At 33.3% G+C, this 15,277-nt stretch overlaps 1 protein-coding gene across 1 annotated transcript; it reads right to left on the bottom strand.

Moving 5' to 3' along the window:
• Positions 1-2,047: 2,047 nt before the first annotated feature.
• LOC106054741 (ras-related protein Rab-11B-like) lies at positions 2,048-13,684 on the bottom strand. The gene is made up of 6 exons (XM_013210733.2): positions 13,383-13,684; positions 10,103-10,214; positions 9,418-9,501; positions 8,597-8,790; positions 8,390-8,470; positions 2,048-4,700 (listed from the first exon to the last, which is right to left on the bottom strand). Exons 1-6 carry the CDS (start codon positions 13,420-13,422, stop codon positions 4,564-4,566), a joined length of 648 nt encoding a protein of 215 aa, XP_013066187.1. The 5' UTR covers positions 13,423-13,684; the 3' UTR covers positions 2,048-4,563.
• Positions 13,685-15,277: the final 1,593 nt, after the last annotated feature.

Raw genomic sequence — 15,277 nt, forward strand, 5'->3', positions numbered from 1 at the left:
TACCCATTAGAGCTGGGTGGACTCAAGAGGCGCCCTAAAGAGCCTGAAACTAAAAATCCTAGTCTTCACTAGGACTCGAACATTGAGTGACATTAACTTGAAAAAAAAAAATATCGTCCTCATCCTTAATGGTTTCCACACTATTCTGGCATTGCAAAAGTAAAGATATATAAAACTGCCGGCTATATAATGATATGAATTGAAGACATATAAGGTACGATTTCATAGGCAATCAGGAGCAGCTCGTTAATAAGGAGCCGGTTCAGGCAATCAGGAGCAGCTCGTTAATAAGGAGCCGGTTCGGGCAATCAGGAGCAGCTCGTTAATAAGGAGCCGGTTCAGGCAATCAGGAGCAGCTCGTTAATAAGGAGCCGGTTCAGGCACAGTAATGCAGTTTCTTTGTCTACAATGATATACCGGTACCCAAAGTAGAATGTGCAAAGGAAATTTAAAAAGCTATATTATTTTTTTACAAGAATATAAAAACTGTAATACTTTACTGTCTTGGTTTGTGAACACTGAACTCAAGCAAGCAGACAGAAACTAGAGGACTCACAAAAGAGCCCTGATGTTTGTAACACATGAACACGTATATTCACATCTGAGTTATACCGGAAATGAAATAACCAAAAGAATTTGGACAGAACACTAAAAAATAAAGTAGCAATAATGCTAAAACCTCGAACTAAAATACAAAAACACAACCTACTAAAATACTGAGACACAAAGACAAAGATATATTCTCAGAAATACAGGCTACCTGAATCGAGACCAATCGTGAATGGTAACGAGCTATTGGTCTAAACTGCCCACGTCTTTTAATATACTACTGCGAATGGCTGTCCAAAGAAATGGAGACTTCTCTGTGTGCAATAAAAGGACCCAACAAGTCCAGTGAATTTCAATTTAATGAACTACCGGTATGGACGTGTTTTTATAACACTGACATTGCCGAGACTTCCACTCCACAAATATCTCAAAGTTATACAAAAACACATTTTGGGAGTTCAGTCCAGGGAATGAGCTTCACAAATATCTCACATCTTGGGAGTTCAGTCCAGTTCATTATTAGCCACATTAAAATTAGCAATAAGATGAAATGTAGAGGCTAACTTTGGAAAGAAAACAAAAAATGTAGCCCTAGAGCTTCATTTCCAAACAAAGGTAGGCTACCATAGTGAAAACAGAGTTAAAAACCTATAATGAGGAGGGGTTAGCAGAAGTAGGTGGGCAGCTAGTAAGACCTTAATTGGTTAGGCCTAATGTTGAAAACTTTGGTATGTAGAAATGATCCAGAAAAAAAATAGGTGCTTAGGTCTAGCTGGACCTTTGAGATGGAATGGTCAAGCGAATATGTCAAGCAATTCAAACTACGCAGCTGCTGGGGAACTGAAAATAGCTGCCAAAGAGTCCAATGATAAGGTAAGGTTGTGGCTAACCGGTACGTGACATTTGGACGCCTACTGCTATGAGCATATGATGACAAACTTTGAGGTACTAGCACTTCAAGACTAAGACTAGATTTGAAGCATTTCTCTAAAGTGGAAAGAAACCTAACTACCGGTATCTTATGGTGACCTTGGCTTAAGACATAATAATCTTTATATGTCAAATGAAATAGCATTTATCAACTTAGGTCTCTCTTAATGCTAGGTTTTCATAGATGTAATAATTACAGAGAGAGCCAAAGTGAGCCACAGAGAGCCAAAGTGAGATTTTGCTATTTAATTCATTTATTTTAGGGTCTTGTGCCAAAATTGTGATCAGCTCCTAAATCATTTTTATAAATGGATTTTATTTTCAATGCAAAGTATTCTTTGCAGTCAAACAAATTTAGTTTGTAGAAACCAGTACTGGTCTGAAAATTCTGATTATAGCATCATTAAGAATGTGAAAAATTGAAGATAAGTATCAGACACTTTACAAATGGCAGGCAGACGAGCCCCCCCCCCCTTTCAAATATAAACATTCAATTACTAATGGATAGACCACAATTTCCTTACATCCTCCTAGATCACAAACACAAAACCAATGCACAAGTTTCAAGAGTTGTTGCAATTGAATGTTTATTTCATCCAAGATGTTACATTCACTTTCATCCTATGGACATTTATCGCACAAATGATTGGATAACAAGCATTAAAAAAGGAACAACATTGCTTGACATGACAACTAGAGATTGAGAAAACAGGAGTAAATTACTCTAGAATGAAACCCTGTTTGTTTCCTAGCATATCCCCATTAGTGGTAAAAATTTGTGCACCAACATTACAGTGAATATAACCAACACCAGTTATAGATCAAAAACAAACAGGCAGTCATACACACAATTACTAGTAGGTACATAGCACATCAAACTTATACAAGAGCCAGTCATTGCAAAAAATTCAAAACAATAAAAATGGCTTAGTATCTTTTACATTTTTGTGTTGTTTCCAATCCAAATGAAGGCTGCTCTAATCTTGAAAGCACACAGCAATAGTAGAAAGCAAAGACTACACTGAGTAAGGTGCATATAAAAAACAATGCATCATGTCCATCTCTAGCTATGCACAGTAAGTCCCAATAGTTCTATATCAATGTCAAGGGGTGGCAGTGTCCACACACCCTGGCCTGGTGAGTCTACATTCATCGGTGTTACCAAGCCAGAGGACTAAGTTTCAATGACTCAAGCAAAATAATGTGAAAAGTTCATAAGTAGTGGGAGACTAGTGTACATTTAAAGTCTCCAGAGAACTGACACCAACTGGTGAGCTAACAAGTCTATAAACTCAAGTCAGTTTTCACTTTTCAAAATAAATGGCAGGTTTACAAAGAGGGAAGGCTAATTTGAGTATCTTTAAAATAGTATATTGATAGTCAACTAAAGGGGACTTATCCAATTATGTAATCCTGCTCTATCAATAATGAATATATTCTGATAGTTGTGCAATTAATACAACAGCAGTTACAAGTCCAGGTCACAGACTAGTGGCATCATAAGTCAATACAAAGTAAACTTTGTACACAAAAAAGGTCATATATATCAAAGCAGTCATTCGTTTTTGAAATGACAATTTCTATAGAATTATTGGGTCAAAAACTAATAAACATTCATTGGTCCCAACAAAAAATGTAGCATGGTTGAATGACAATGATTAGTTGTTTTTTAAAACTTAAATGTATGGTTCCATAAATGACATATCCACAATACAAGCAGCATATATTCAATACAGTGAAAGAAAGACCAATTCAATACAGGTCCAGCAATACACTGTCAAAGAAGTTGAATAGAAATTTCTTAAGATTTTCTCTCCAGTAATAAAGAAAGAAGATAATTGCTGGCAAATTTGTCTGATAATTGTATTTATCAATTTTAAAGAGCAATGATGCCTGATTAATGAAAAGATAAGCTATTTCAGAAGTGGCATAAATACAAAATAAACAGGGGGGAAAAAATTGAATAAGAAAAAAAAAAGAGCAATGTAGTTGCACATCAATGTTTTTTTTTGTTTCATGTGTGGTTAGCCCTAAGTAGTGAGTCATTCATTTGTTCATTAACACAGTTGTATGCGCTGGCCACACATAGACGTGAACAGACAATATCACAGAATTATCAAGAAAATTTCTTTTTAATTTACCCAACTTTTCAAATTAGGATTATAACAAACAAAAAATTTACATTTCTTTTTTCATATTAGCCATCTGATGCTATACAGTTTTGTACAAATGATATCCTAAACAAAACGATGCTGTCAAGGCTTGCATACTTTTCTCTTATTAAAAGTGATTTTATTTCTTACAACTCTTGTTAGGTGTTTGACAAGGTTATTCTAAACTGATCCCCAGCAAAGAACAACACACTAATCAGAAGTTTTATACAAATAATGATCATTATTGACAGGCCACACAAACTTAACAGTTCAACATAGTCAATCATTTACAAATCTTTGTAGTCCACTTTCAATGAAGGACAAGGGGTCATGAAAAGACAATGAACTGACTCTTTATAAATAGTCATTAAAAAAAACAAACAACTAAAAACAACATAAAATAGTTCTCCTTAAATCATGTCAAATGATAAAAATGGTAATAATGAAGAGCTAGTTTACACACAAGTACATACTGACTCAACGCATGCCTGTCCATAACAACACCTGCCAGATAAACCATGGAATAATGGTTCAGGTAGTACAAGAAATGTCGCTATCCTCCTTTTTGAGGAATTCCACTTTTATACAAGTCTTCTACAAGACTATCAAGAATAAATTAAGTAAAAAAAAAAAAAAAATTTCCTCTCCCCTCACTGGCTCCTCCAAGGGTAATTTCTGGTTAGACCATTTTGTTAGCACAATTGTGTACATTTAGTCAAGTAACTTATCAGGAATTATCAAGGTATGGTCTTCTTGTGTCCTGACTTAAAAAAATATAATTTTAAAAAATCGATACATTTCCAATGAAAATATATTTTATTTATACTAAGTTATAAAAAAAAATCAGTTTCTAAATATCAATAATGAATAATTGGAATAAACAAAAAGGGCGTAAACCAGGAAAAGAAGTGAATAATTGTCTAGACAGTCATTAAGAACAACACTGCTTCTTGCTCTGACCTTTCAGGTCAGTAGGTGCCACTGTGATGGTCTGCACATTGGAACTGGGGGAGTTGTCATCATCAGGGGAGTCACGAATCTGTTTCTGGGAAACTATTTTGTAGATTTCTGTAGACCAATGAAATTATGTATCCATTTATTAAATATCCATTTCAACACAAATGATTATTGACAAAATCATAGAGTGGGCAACGAAGTGATATTTGTCATTTCTTAAATACTTATTTTTTAGTCATGCAGTAAGGTATGATGAAAAAAATGAAATAGAATTAGTATAATCTATAAGCAGATTGAAAAAAAAAAAAGAGGATTTTTTTTTCTGTGGCTAAATGTTAATGACAATGGTTAACACGCTATTTATGCCAAATGAATATAGGATTTCATAAATTGAAAATTGCAGCCCTACTATGGATTTGAACTAAAACCTTACTGATTAGACATGCCAACCCAAAAGACCCAGAATAAGGAAGTGAAAAAATGATTATTATGCCCCAGCCCAAACCCCCTGCAGGTAATGGCAGGGTTTGATACGACAGTATGGAGTGCAGACCGCAGGTCTTTTACACTGTAATAGTTCAGCAACCATTTAGCATCAGGAAAAAAATTACATGTAGTTTACATCTAGATTTACATAGAGATAGTTCTAGATATCAATATTCACTATGTAGATTTACTTTTTTGTTAAGATTTTGCCAACAGTTCTGTTTGTCAAGCAGGCAAGGTGGGTGAGTAGCAAAGAGCCCCCAAAGGGGTTTGGGTGGAGACTAGGAATTTGAATTCTAAGATTTAGGGGATGCCCCCAAGTCCATCCAACTCCAGTGGGTATCAGACATTAGTTGGTTGGGAAAATAAAGCAGTTGGTTGTTGTGCTGGCCATTTCACACCCTTATAAATCATCTGCCTTAGAAACAGATGAGCTTTACATTATCTGCTCTAGAAATCTTTAGGTCTGAAAAGTGTATTTCATTTACTTTACTTGTACATGACAATATTGTCAAGAACTAAGGACTTTTACTCTTGATTTATGTCCATAGATTTAGATTTTATCCTTTGAAACATCAGGAGCAGATTGTTGTGGCATGATTATCAAGCTAAACCCAATGCTGACATGCCTACCTAAAAAGAAGTCCAAATGTATAATACTAATGGTCAAAATGTGTATTTTAGCACCAGAATGTGTAACACTTGCACAATTGATTATTTTGTAAAGTGCAATATATATATATATATATAAATAAACAAAAATATTCTGATCTAGATCTAAATAATAAAGAGGACTATTCTCCCTTTTTATTAATTCTAGGCCATAAAATATAAGGAACTATCACTAGTAAATTAAAACCTAATAGCAGAGATGTAGAGCTACTGTCTGGGTCTTTTATTTACAATATTTTAAAGATTACAGATATGTTACTTACAGGGTTAGTAGCACTTTTCCATGACAAAATTTTAGGAGATTTTAGGAGGTTTTTTAAGGATAAAATGTATGATGTGTGTGTGTGTTTCCTATCCATTTGAGTGATACATAGTAAAACATACACAAATCTAAGCATTTATCAAATCAATTATTGTTATTTAAAATAATAAATATCTTGCCAATATGCCACAGAAACAATGTTATCAGCTGTGGTATGTCCACAGAAAATGTAATGAAAGTTATCTTTTAATCTAGTAACAACTTGACTGTCATCCCAAAACCTCAAACAACCATTTTTTTTCAAAGATTTATTTAAAAACATTACAAATGGTTACTTTTCCATTTTTTTTTTTAAATAAGAAACATTCTTAGAGATGCCTTATTCATGATGTATATTCTCTGTGATGGAAATGTACATTTTTAGTTCCTATGTGTATCTTATAGATACTAGAGTCATGGTGTGTATTTGTGGTAATGTTTTATTCTTCTATTAGTTAACTTAAATCCTTTTCATAAACAGAGCCAGTAATATATAGGGCAATATTGGCCTATTTGAATGTTAAGTTGACATTTGCTTACTAAAAAATGGCTTTTGGATGGAGGTGGGGGGTGGGATTTAGACCTATTCGAGGTTTTTTTCCCTAGCAGAATCATTTTCAACCATATAGTTTCCCTGGCTTTTTACGAGTGAAATAATTTTTACGGACTTTTCACAGCTATATGAGAAATATTTTCGTTAAATCTACAGTAGATCTAGACTCTTGATGTAAGTCACTAAAATTCGCGGACTTTTCAGGGATGTGAGAGAAATATCTTCACTCTATATATTCTAGTGATTTAGCGTATATCTAGAGTCTAGATCAAAGTCACGAAAATTCGAGGACTTTTCACTGCTGTGTGAATATTATCTTCACTAAATTTACAGAAGATCTAGACTCTAAATCTAATTCGCTAAAATTCGCGGACTTTAACTCTAAGTCACTAAATTTTGCGGACTTTTCACAGCTGTGTGAGAATTATCTTCACTAGATTCTAGTGATTTAGAGTAAATCTAGAGTCTAGACATAAGTCACTAAAATTCGCGGACTTTTCGTGGCAGTATGCGAATTATCTTCACTGGATATACCGTAGATCTAGAGTCTAAATTTGCGGGCTTTTCACTTCTTTGTGCTAATTATCTTCACTAGACTCAAAGTGATTTAGCGTAAATCTAGAATCTAGCGTATTTCTAGAGTAATCTAGACATTAGATGTATCGAGATCAGTAGATTGACAAAAATTCACGGAGTTTTCAGGTTAGGTGCGAATTATCTTCAGTAGATCTAAATCTAAATCTAGATACTATTACAGTTACTAGATACTAGCTAGATCTAGAAGATTTACGGACTTTCCACGCGAAGTCACTCTTAGTCTTACACTTACAACAAGAAGATTTTAGGTGAGGGAGGGCCCGGAGGAGTGTAGCCTACAAATTAGTCTTGTAATTGCTCTAATTATAGGTAATAGTCACTACAGACTAGATCTAGCGCGTCTTTAGTGGTAACAATAAATGACTTCAGAAAAATACTGCCAGGTGAAATGCTTGCTTGAGCCAAGGCCATCTTCAATCACGAGGTCGCGCTTCACAAGTGGGTGAAAGGCGATGTAGACGCGTCACTGGTTAGCTCATTAACACAGCCAGCCCGCAAGGTCATGCGATCAGAATGCTTAGTTACGCTGTTGTTTTTCCCCTCACATTTTTAGCAAGAAATAAGCAAAATTATATTTTTTAAAAAATATTGGGTAAAAATTTTAGGAGAGTGGACAAAATTTTAGGAGACTTTCGGCAATTTTTAGGAGAATTTTAGGATTTTAGGAGACTTTTCATTTTTTAGGAGATTTTAGGAGTTTTTAGGAGCGCTACGAACCCTGTACTTAAAAATAGTATTATAGATCTAGTCTAGACCAAATAGATCTATATTACAATATAATCTTGTTTAAAAGCGGGTTCCGTAAATACTCGTACGTGAGCTTAGAGAGGAAAAAAAAAAGGATATGAAATGAGCAACACAACGTGCTAAATCTGTGTTAGCAGTCATTTTCTAAATATTTTAAGTAAAAAATATGCATTTTGCATAAGGATAGGCAGGTGTGATAAATGTATGAAATGGAACCATAGATGCCCAAGCTGAGAGAAACTAAAACAAGATTTACATTTTGCACCATAAAAAGTAACGAAAATGATGACAGTTTTAAAAAATAAGGACTTTGCGGACAAAAAATGGGCCTCATTATAACACGTTTTTTTAATGGTTTTACAAAATGGTAGGTTTTCTGCTTAATGGTCCAAACCATTTCTAAATAAGTTCTAAATATTAACATAAAACAATAAAATTTAGTACCAGTCAAAATATTATGGAAGGCTGACTCAACATTTGTTGAATCTAGGGCTGATGTTTCAATAAACGAAAGATTGTTTCTTTCTGTAAAAAAAAAAAAAAATTATATATGTGATGTGTGTGTAAAAATACAAAATGGTGAAATTCATTAAAAATAAATAAATGAATTGTGAATTATTAAACAACAAATTATAGTATTTAATTATTTACCAGCAAAATTTCTAGCTTCATCTGTTGGTACAGCTCGAAGATGTCTCAAATCACTTTTATTTCCTACCAGCATGATAACAATATTTTGGTCAGCATGATCACGGAGTTCCCGAAGCCACCGTTCAACATTTTCATAAGTGAGATGTTTAGCTATGTCATACACTAGTAGAGCCCCTACAGCACCTCTGTAATACCTGGTAATAACAAAACTTAAGAGGATTAACTTATGATGAAAGCCTGTTTCAAAACCTTTTTTTTCTCTCAATATTTTGGTAAACAAAGAGCAGGAAAATAATTTTTACTCGTTCAACTGCGAATTCTTACAATGGATGTAAAATGAGGTGTAAATTGAAAAAAAAGGGAGGTATATTCAGATTGCTTTTAGGAAGTGCTACAGCATAGTGACAGCTGAGATCTGGGGTTGTTGTTTTTTTTCAGAATATGTTACAAGAATACATGTCTGTCACAACAAAATTCTTTAATTTGAATGTGTTTTTTTCTGGTTTCTCAAAAACTGAATTATGCTGATGTAATGTATTAGTTCATGCACCTCTCTAATACACTGGTCAGAACCAATACATCATGAAATAGTTGTTTTCTTAGAATTCAACATTGTTGCCACACATCTTCAAAGAATTAGCATGATTCTGTGACATTATATGCATACAATTGAATAACTTTGGTACAAAACAAGTAATTAGCAAAAGATAGTAGTAACATTGTCACCAATCTCAAATTATAAAGGAATTGATCACTACATACATACACATATATATATTTAACTAAGATCCTTGGATAAATTTAAAAAAGAGATAACTTACGCGCTTGTAATAGCCCTGTATCTTTCCTGACCAGCAGTATCCCAAATCTGTGCTTTAATTGTTTTGCCATCTACTTGTATGCTCCTTAAACGTTTGTAACAATTAAACATAAAAATTAAAAAAAAAAAAATTTTTTTAAAACAAAGCTTATATTAATGTGTATTAATTAGTTTGGATCAGTCATGGAATTAAATTTGTAATAGATCTAGACTAACAATATAAATCTGTGCAATTAGAAATTCAAACTTGTGGGCTAAAGCCTTCTGGGGCTTCTCAAGGCAACGCGGTAACCACTGAGTCTATGAATATGAAAAGTAGTATAATTATATATTTTGTTCTATTTCATGTTTGTGCCTGAGACAGCAACCAAATATAAAGTGGATTAATTCAGCTTATACCACCACATCAGTCAAGTACTATCTCTTTCACTAGTTTGAGATACCAAAGTAATTTATTACCAATAGTTTAAGTTAACTAATTGGTTAATTTTTTAAAATTAATTCTTGTGTTGCCAGGTAAAAGAAATAATTGTGCAAAATTTCAGCTTGGGTGTCAGAGAAATAATATGTACAAACTTTTGGCCAGAGTGAGTTGATATATAATGTTTTGTAAAAAAAGGTCCCATTTGTAAAGAGCATTTAACTATTTATAAACCAAAACTAAAATTAGAAAAAGTATATTTTACCTTGTGGCAAATTCAACACCAATAGTGCTTTTACTTTCCAAATTAAATTCATTGCGTGTGAACCTTGACAATAAGTTACTTTTACCCACACCAGAATCACCAATCAAAACAACTGAAATAATAATCATCTTCACATTAGGACAATGTCTGTAGATTTTTAAATACAAGATCATGGGGAAAGACAAAGATAAATTACAATTTCATTCATATTATAATTTACTGAAGAGGAAATAAATTTTCCAAACCCTAATATTTTACTACTACTTCATTCTGTGCAGATCAAGTTATGGCCTCTTTATACATGCAGATATAGTCAAAATTAATTAAATGCAAGTGTGTTGCTATAACTGACATTTTACAAAATAATCAATCTGTTCTTCCCTCCCCATCACAAACATGTTCTGATGTATCAGTGTAGATAGATTTGATGACATTTTTAACAGAAATAATTAATCATTTGATTTGATTCATTTTATAGATCTACTTTTCTTTAATATAATTAATAAGGTGGAAAAAAAAACCTTCTTAGTCAGAAGACACACTATCAATGACATGTCAGCAAATGTGTATGTTTCTAAATATAGAAAAACTAAGCCAATATACACAATACAACAATAAGTCCAGCAACTTACTTTTAGTTAAGATATGTTATGCTTACTAGAGTTTAGTGGTCCACAAGCAGTTTGGTGCTACAAGTCAATGACCGGTAACAACAGGGGGATGGGGCAAGGAAGAAATAGAAAGAAAGGGATATCTAGGTTGATTTTACCATAATTGGTTTATGAAAAAAAAGAGGGGTGTGTATGGGTGGGGGAGGAAAGGACCTGAATTCAGAGATGCCTACATGCCACAATGGAAATGTGTATTCCCAGACCTGGAAATGTGTATTTTCCTAAATATAAAGAAATATATTCATTCAAGCACGTAACATACATGAAATGCATCAATCCTAAAGTGAACACAGCATTAAGTTATATAAGACATTTTGTACATGTGGCAAAATATTTACACTTTTAATCTTTGTCATACACTTTTCTAAAATATGTTAGAATGATGCGGTTCTTGCTACTTAGCAATGATTTTATGATCATAATGCCTCTAGTGCATTCCACATTCCAAGAATGGAAATTAGACTTAAACCAGACGTAATGGTTTGGCTGGATCAGTGACATCTAATTCTATAAAAGTAGTTTTGTTTATGGGCAATTTCTTTACAAGGTACCCAGACACCGGAAATATTTTATATTATCACATTTTGAAAGAATTCAATTTTTTTTTATTTCCAACCATTCTTTGCAGAGTCAGCAATGAAAGCTTTGGTATCCTCTACAATCACTAATAACAAACACTTTAATTATTTTTTTTCAGGCAGATAATCCTAATTAGTCATTGAACTTGTTTCAAATATAAAAAGCTGGGCTATTGAGTCTGCTGAATAGCAGTTGTAAGATAAAGCTATTTATTCTGGATTCTGATGCTTTAAGTCATTTTATAAAACAAACAGATGTGTTGAAGGATGGCGCAAGGAATCAAGAATTTAATAATTTTAGTCAGCATAATTAAAACCTTTCTTTTGCAAACATCTTCATGCCATGAATGCCACTGACTTCATTCTTTCAAGTTAGGCATGCATAAGTAATGGAAACTAGCAAGTCACTAGTGACTATAACGAACTTTCAATCTGCCACAGAAGATACAATCTGCAAGTCAGGGAACATCAGTTTGATTCCCTTTATCATGCTAAGAGAGAGATTAAGCTCAACCAATATTTCTTCTATTAAAACCTTTGCCCTTCTCACTTTCATCTCAAAAGAACTCTCACCTGAATTAGGTGGTTTACAAAAAATTGAATCTAGATCGAGAATAGATATAGATCTGTAAGCAGCCTCATTAACAGTTGATTGGTTTTTAATATGCATATAATAAAAATAATAATATATTTAAAGTAATTAAACAATCCCACAGAATTGTAGGCTACTGTCCTGAATGTGAAATACTAGATCTAGACCTATACAAAGTTAAAACAGCCAATTTTGCCCCTTTTCAAATTTTAGATTCGATAAAGGATAAGAAAGGCGAACAATATATCTGTTTATAAGATGCAAGAATTTTCTGCTTTTGTTATCTTTTTTTTATCTTATTTTTTTCATCTACACATTCCAGATTTCTAGAGCCTTGAGCTACTAGACCAGGTCAATGTCTGTAGTCTAAATATATAATTAGATGTACCTTGATATAGATTAGTTCTAAATCTTAGTCCTGTACATACATCTAGATCTAAAATCTAGACTAGAATTATATTTAGTTTTAGATCTAGAATTAGATAAAATATATATCTAAATCTAGATCTATTTAGAATATTTAGATCTAGACTCTAGATCTTAATTTTAAATCTTTTTATAGGTGCCTGGAATTGTAAAATATCTCTAGTTCTAGATCCAGTCTAGTTAAATTAGAGCTAATCAATAAATTAATTAAATAATTATAAGTCTATAACTATACGACTATAAGTCTGTATAACTAAATATTGCAGAAGTGAAATCTACTTCTTTTAATACAATCAGATATAATTTCTTAGCAATTGGCTTGCACTAGTGGTGTTCAATGACTAGTTCAATGAAAAGGAAAATGGAAATCTGTGTTCGGTGTTGAGTGGAGTTGATGAATGATGATATTGATGTGATCAATTTATTATTAAATAAAATGTTTTATTAACTAAGAGTAGGAATACATAGGCGTCATAGGAACAGAGCTATTTTAGATCTATTATCCAAATAAAAAAGAAATGTGAATCTGTGATAGATCTAGAACTCTAGTGTGAGTCTAAAGTCTAACTTAATGATAATCTACCCCTCACCTCAAGCCAACTCAAGGCCAAGGATTGGGGATTTGACTGAAGTGTCTGAAGCCAGTGAAGGAAGTTTCAAGGAAGAAAATATAGAATAGAAATTAACAATTAAAAAATTAGCATCTTTATTTACTAAACTAGAGTCTATAAACGTTACTAGACTTCTAGACTAAATCTAGATCTAGTTACATCTAGACTAGAGATCTATTAGTGTTATTATTATTAGAAAAAGTGGGTTGTGGCTGCTTTGTTGAGGAATTTTTATGTCCAGGTCAAGTTAAGTTTGAGATTTTAAATACTATTATTTTCCTATCTAGATCAATATTTCTAGATCTATAGTACTACTTCTAACCCAGCATGTAAATTAAGTAAATTGAGCGATAAAAGTCAAGCCAACTTGAGTTAATATTTGAGTGCAATATGATTTCTTACCCTTAAACAAATAATCATATTCATCATCTTTGGTACCCATTTTGATGCAGTAGTTCGCTTCCGCTTTGCAGATAGGTGTAAACAAACACTTAAATGCCCCGGTTTATATGATCCCGGGGCGAAAATATGGCGAAATTTAACACTCAAATAGTTGCCCTCGACTGACAATTCAATTTAAATATTTGGTAGACATAAGATGGCGTTGATTTTTCAGTAGTTGAACAACCCTTTCAAAAGAATTTTTGAAGGGATAACAAAAATGGCGGATGTTCAACGCCCCTAGTTTCAATGCGCATGAAAATGACGTCATTAGTGAAACAGGAAATCGTTCTTGATTTCGAAGGTTACTAGTTCCATGTTACATTTTCCTCCTGATATTTCTACCTAATCCTAGCTCTACTAGAACTCAAGTCTATATCTAGATAATATGCCAAATGAAATTTGGGGGAAAAAATTTAATGCAGAGATCTAGATCTAAATATTTACAGAGACTACATATTTAGAGACTACATTAGAATCTAAATGTGGATCAACAATTTATTTTTCTAGATTTTCATCTAATCATAGACCTATGTCACATGTGTATCTTTTTTTTTCTTCTGATTACTTATTTTCATTTAGGCCCAAAATCTGTAGATGTCCCTTCAATGCGTAATTCCAGTATGGCGTGGCGCGAAGGGGGTTCAATGAATCAGGGCCCACTACCATTACGGCCTGTATCCCCCGTATGGGGAGGATAGAATTTAGTGTCCAGCGTTGAAATTTAAATACCGTTATATATAGGTAATTACATATTAAAATTAATTTAAAACTAAGTTAAAATGTTTCAAAATTGACTGTTTAATTACTAATCTACTTACACGGCGGGCTATTCGACTCGAAACAAATATTACAAATAGCCCGCGAAAATTCAAGGCCAGAAATGGAAATACCAGTGGGAATCCCTAGCGCGCCGCTCCATTCATTTTTTTAAAATAAAGTTTGCAAAATAACTTCTTTTTCCCAAGCTTTCAAAGGATAATGGAATCATTAGAATTTATATAAACTATTTGAGACATTTTTTTATTATTAAACAAAAAAAAAAAGAACTTTGGAATAATGATTTGGCCGCCCCCTGCATTCGACCGCCTGCTTGCAATGCATACTTTGCACAATAAGTAGCGGCGGCCCTGAGAACAGCACACTATTTTTCCTTGGCACAGTCTGCAAAAGAGCTAACAGCCCAGCAGCAAAAAGCTGACTAGAAGAAGAAGAATCACGACCTTCGTGGATGCGATAATGCAGCTACAATATCTGAACTCCACGAAGAAACACACGCGAAATTAAATGAAAAGCTAATATTATGTTCATTAAAATGTGTAGACCATTCACTTCATCTATGTCACTATTTCCCAAACTGTGGGGCAAGTAAAAAAAAATCTGATGTACGGTACTGGTACTGGTATTTGATTTATGGTTTATGGTTATAAATCTAGGCTATATTTAAATACAAATTAAGTAAAACGAAACTATTGCTAAACTTTATAACAAATTAAAATAAATAATGAGAGATCATTTCTTCCTTTTTCCAGCGTTTTCACGCAAGGAGTATGAAACAAGATAAACTCTTAACGTTCATTTGACAAGGTCATAAATACTTCTCTACCCATCTCACGTCAGAACCGTCGATTTCTCTCGTTGTAGGGCTACCATGGTTCATTTGACATATGCTTGAACAGAACAGACCCCTTCAAGGGCGTAGCTTGGGATTTGGGGGCCCGGAGGGGGATTGACCTCTTTGGGGACCCCTTGCATTGTGACATTCGACATCATGGCATGAGATAATGTACTTAATAAATATATAACCCTACAGTCAAATTGGTACAGTGTATCAGTAAAATTAACAAGATTCAGAA

The sequence above is a fragment of the Biomphalaria glabrata genome, chromosome 18 (genome assembly GCF_947242115.1).
Source record: "Biomphalaria glabrata chromosome 18, xgBioGlab47.1, whole genome shotgun sequence".
Taxonomy (NCBI): Eukaryota; Metazoa; Mollusca; class Gastropoda; family Planorbidae; genus Biomphalaria; species Biomphalaria glabrata.

Coding starts and splice junctions, on each gene's coding strand:
- LOC106054741 (XM_013210733.2), bottom strand. CDS start 13,422: ATGGGTACCAAAGATGATGAATATGATTATTTGTTTAAGG. Junction 10,215..13,382: donor ATATGATTATTTGTTTAAGG/GTAAGAAATCAT, acceptor TTATTATTTCAG/TTGTTTTGATTGGTGATTCT. Junction 8,791..9,417: donor TACAGGGCTATTACAAGCGC/GTAAGTTATCTC, acceptor TGTTATTACCAG/GTATTACAGAGGTGCTGTAG.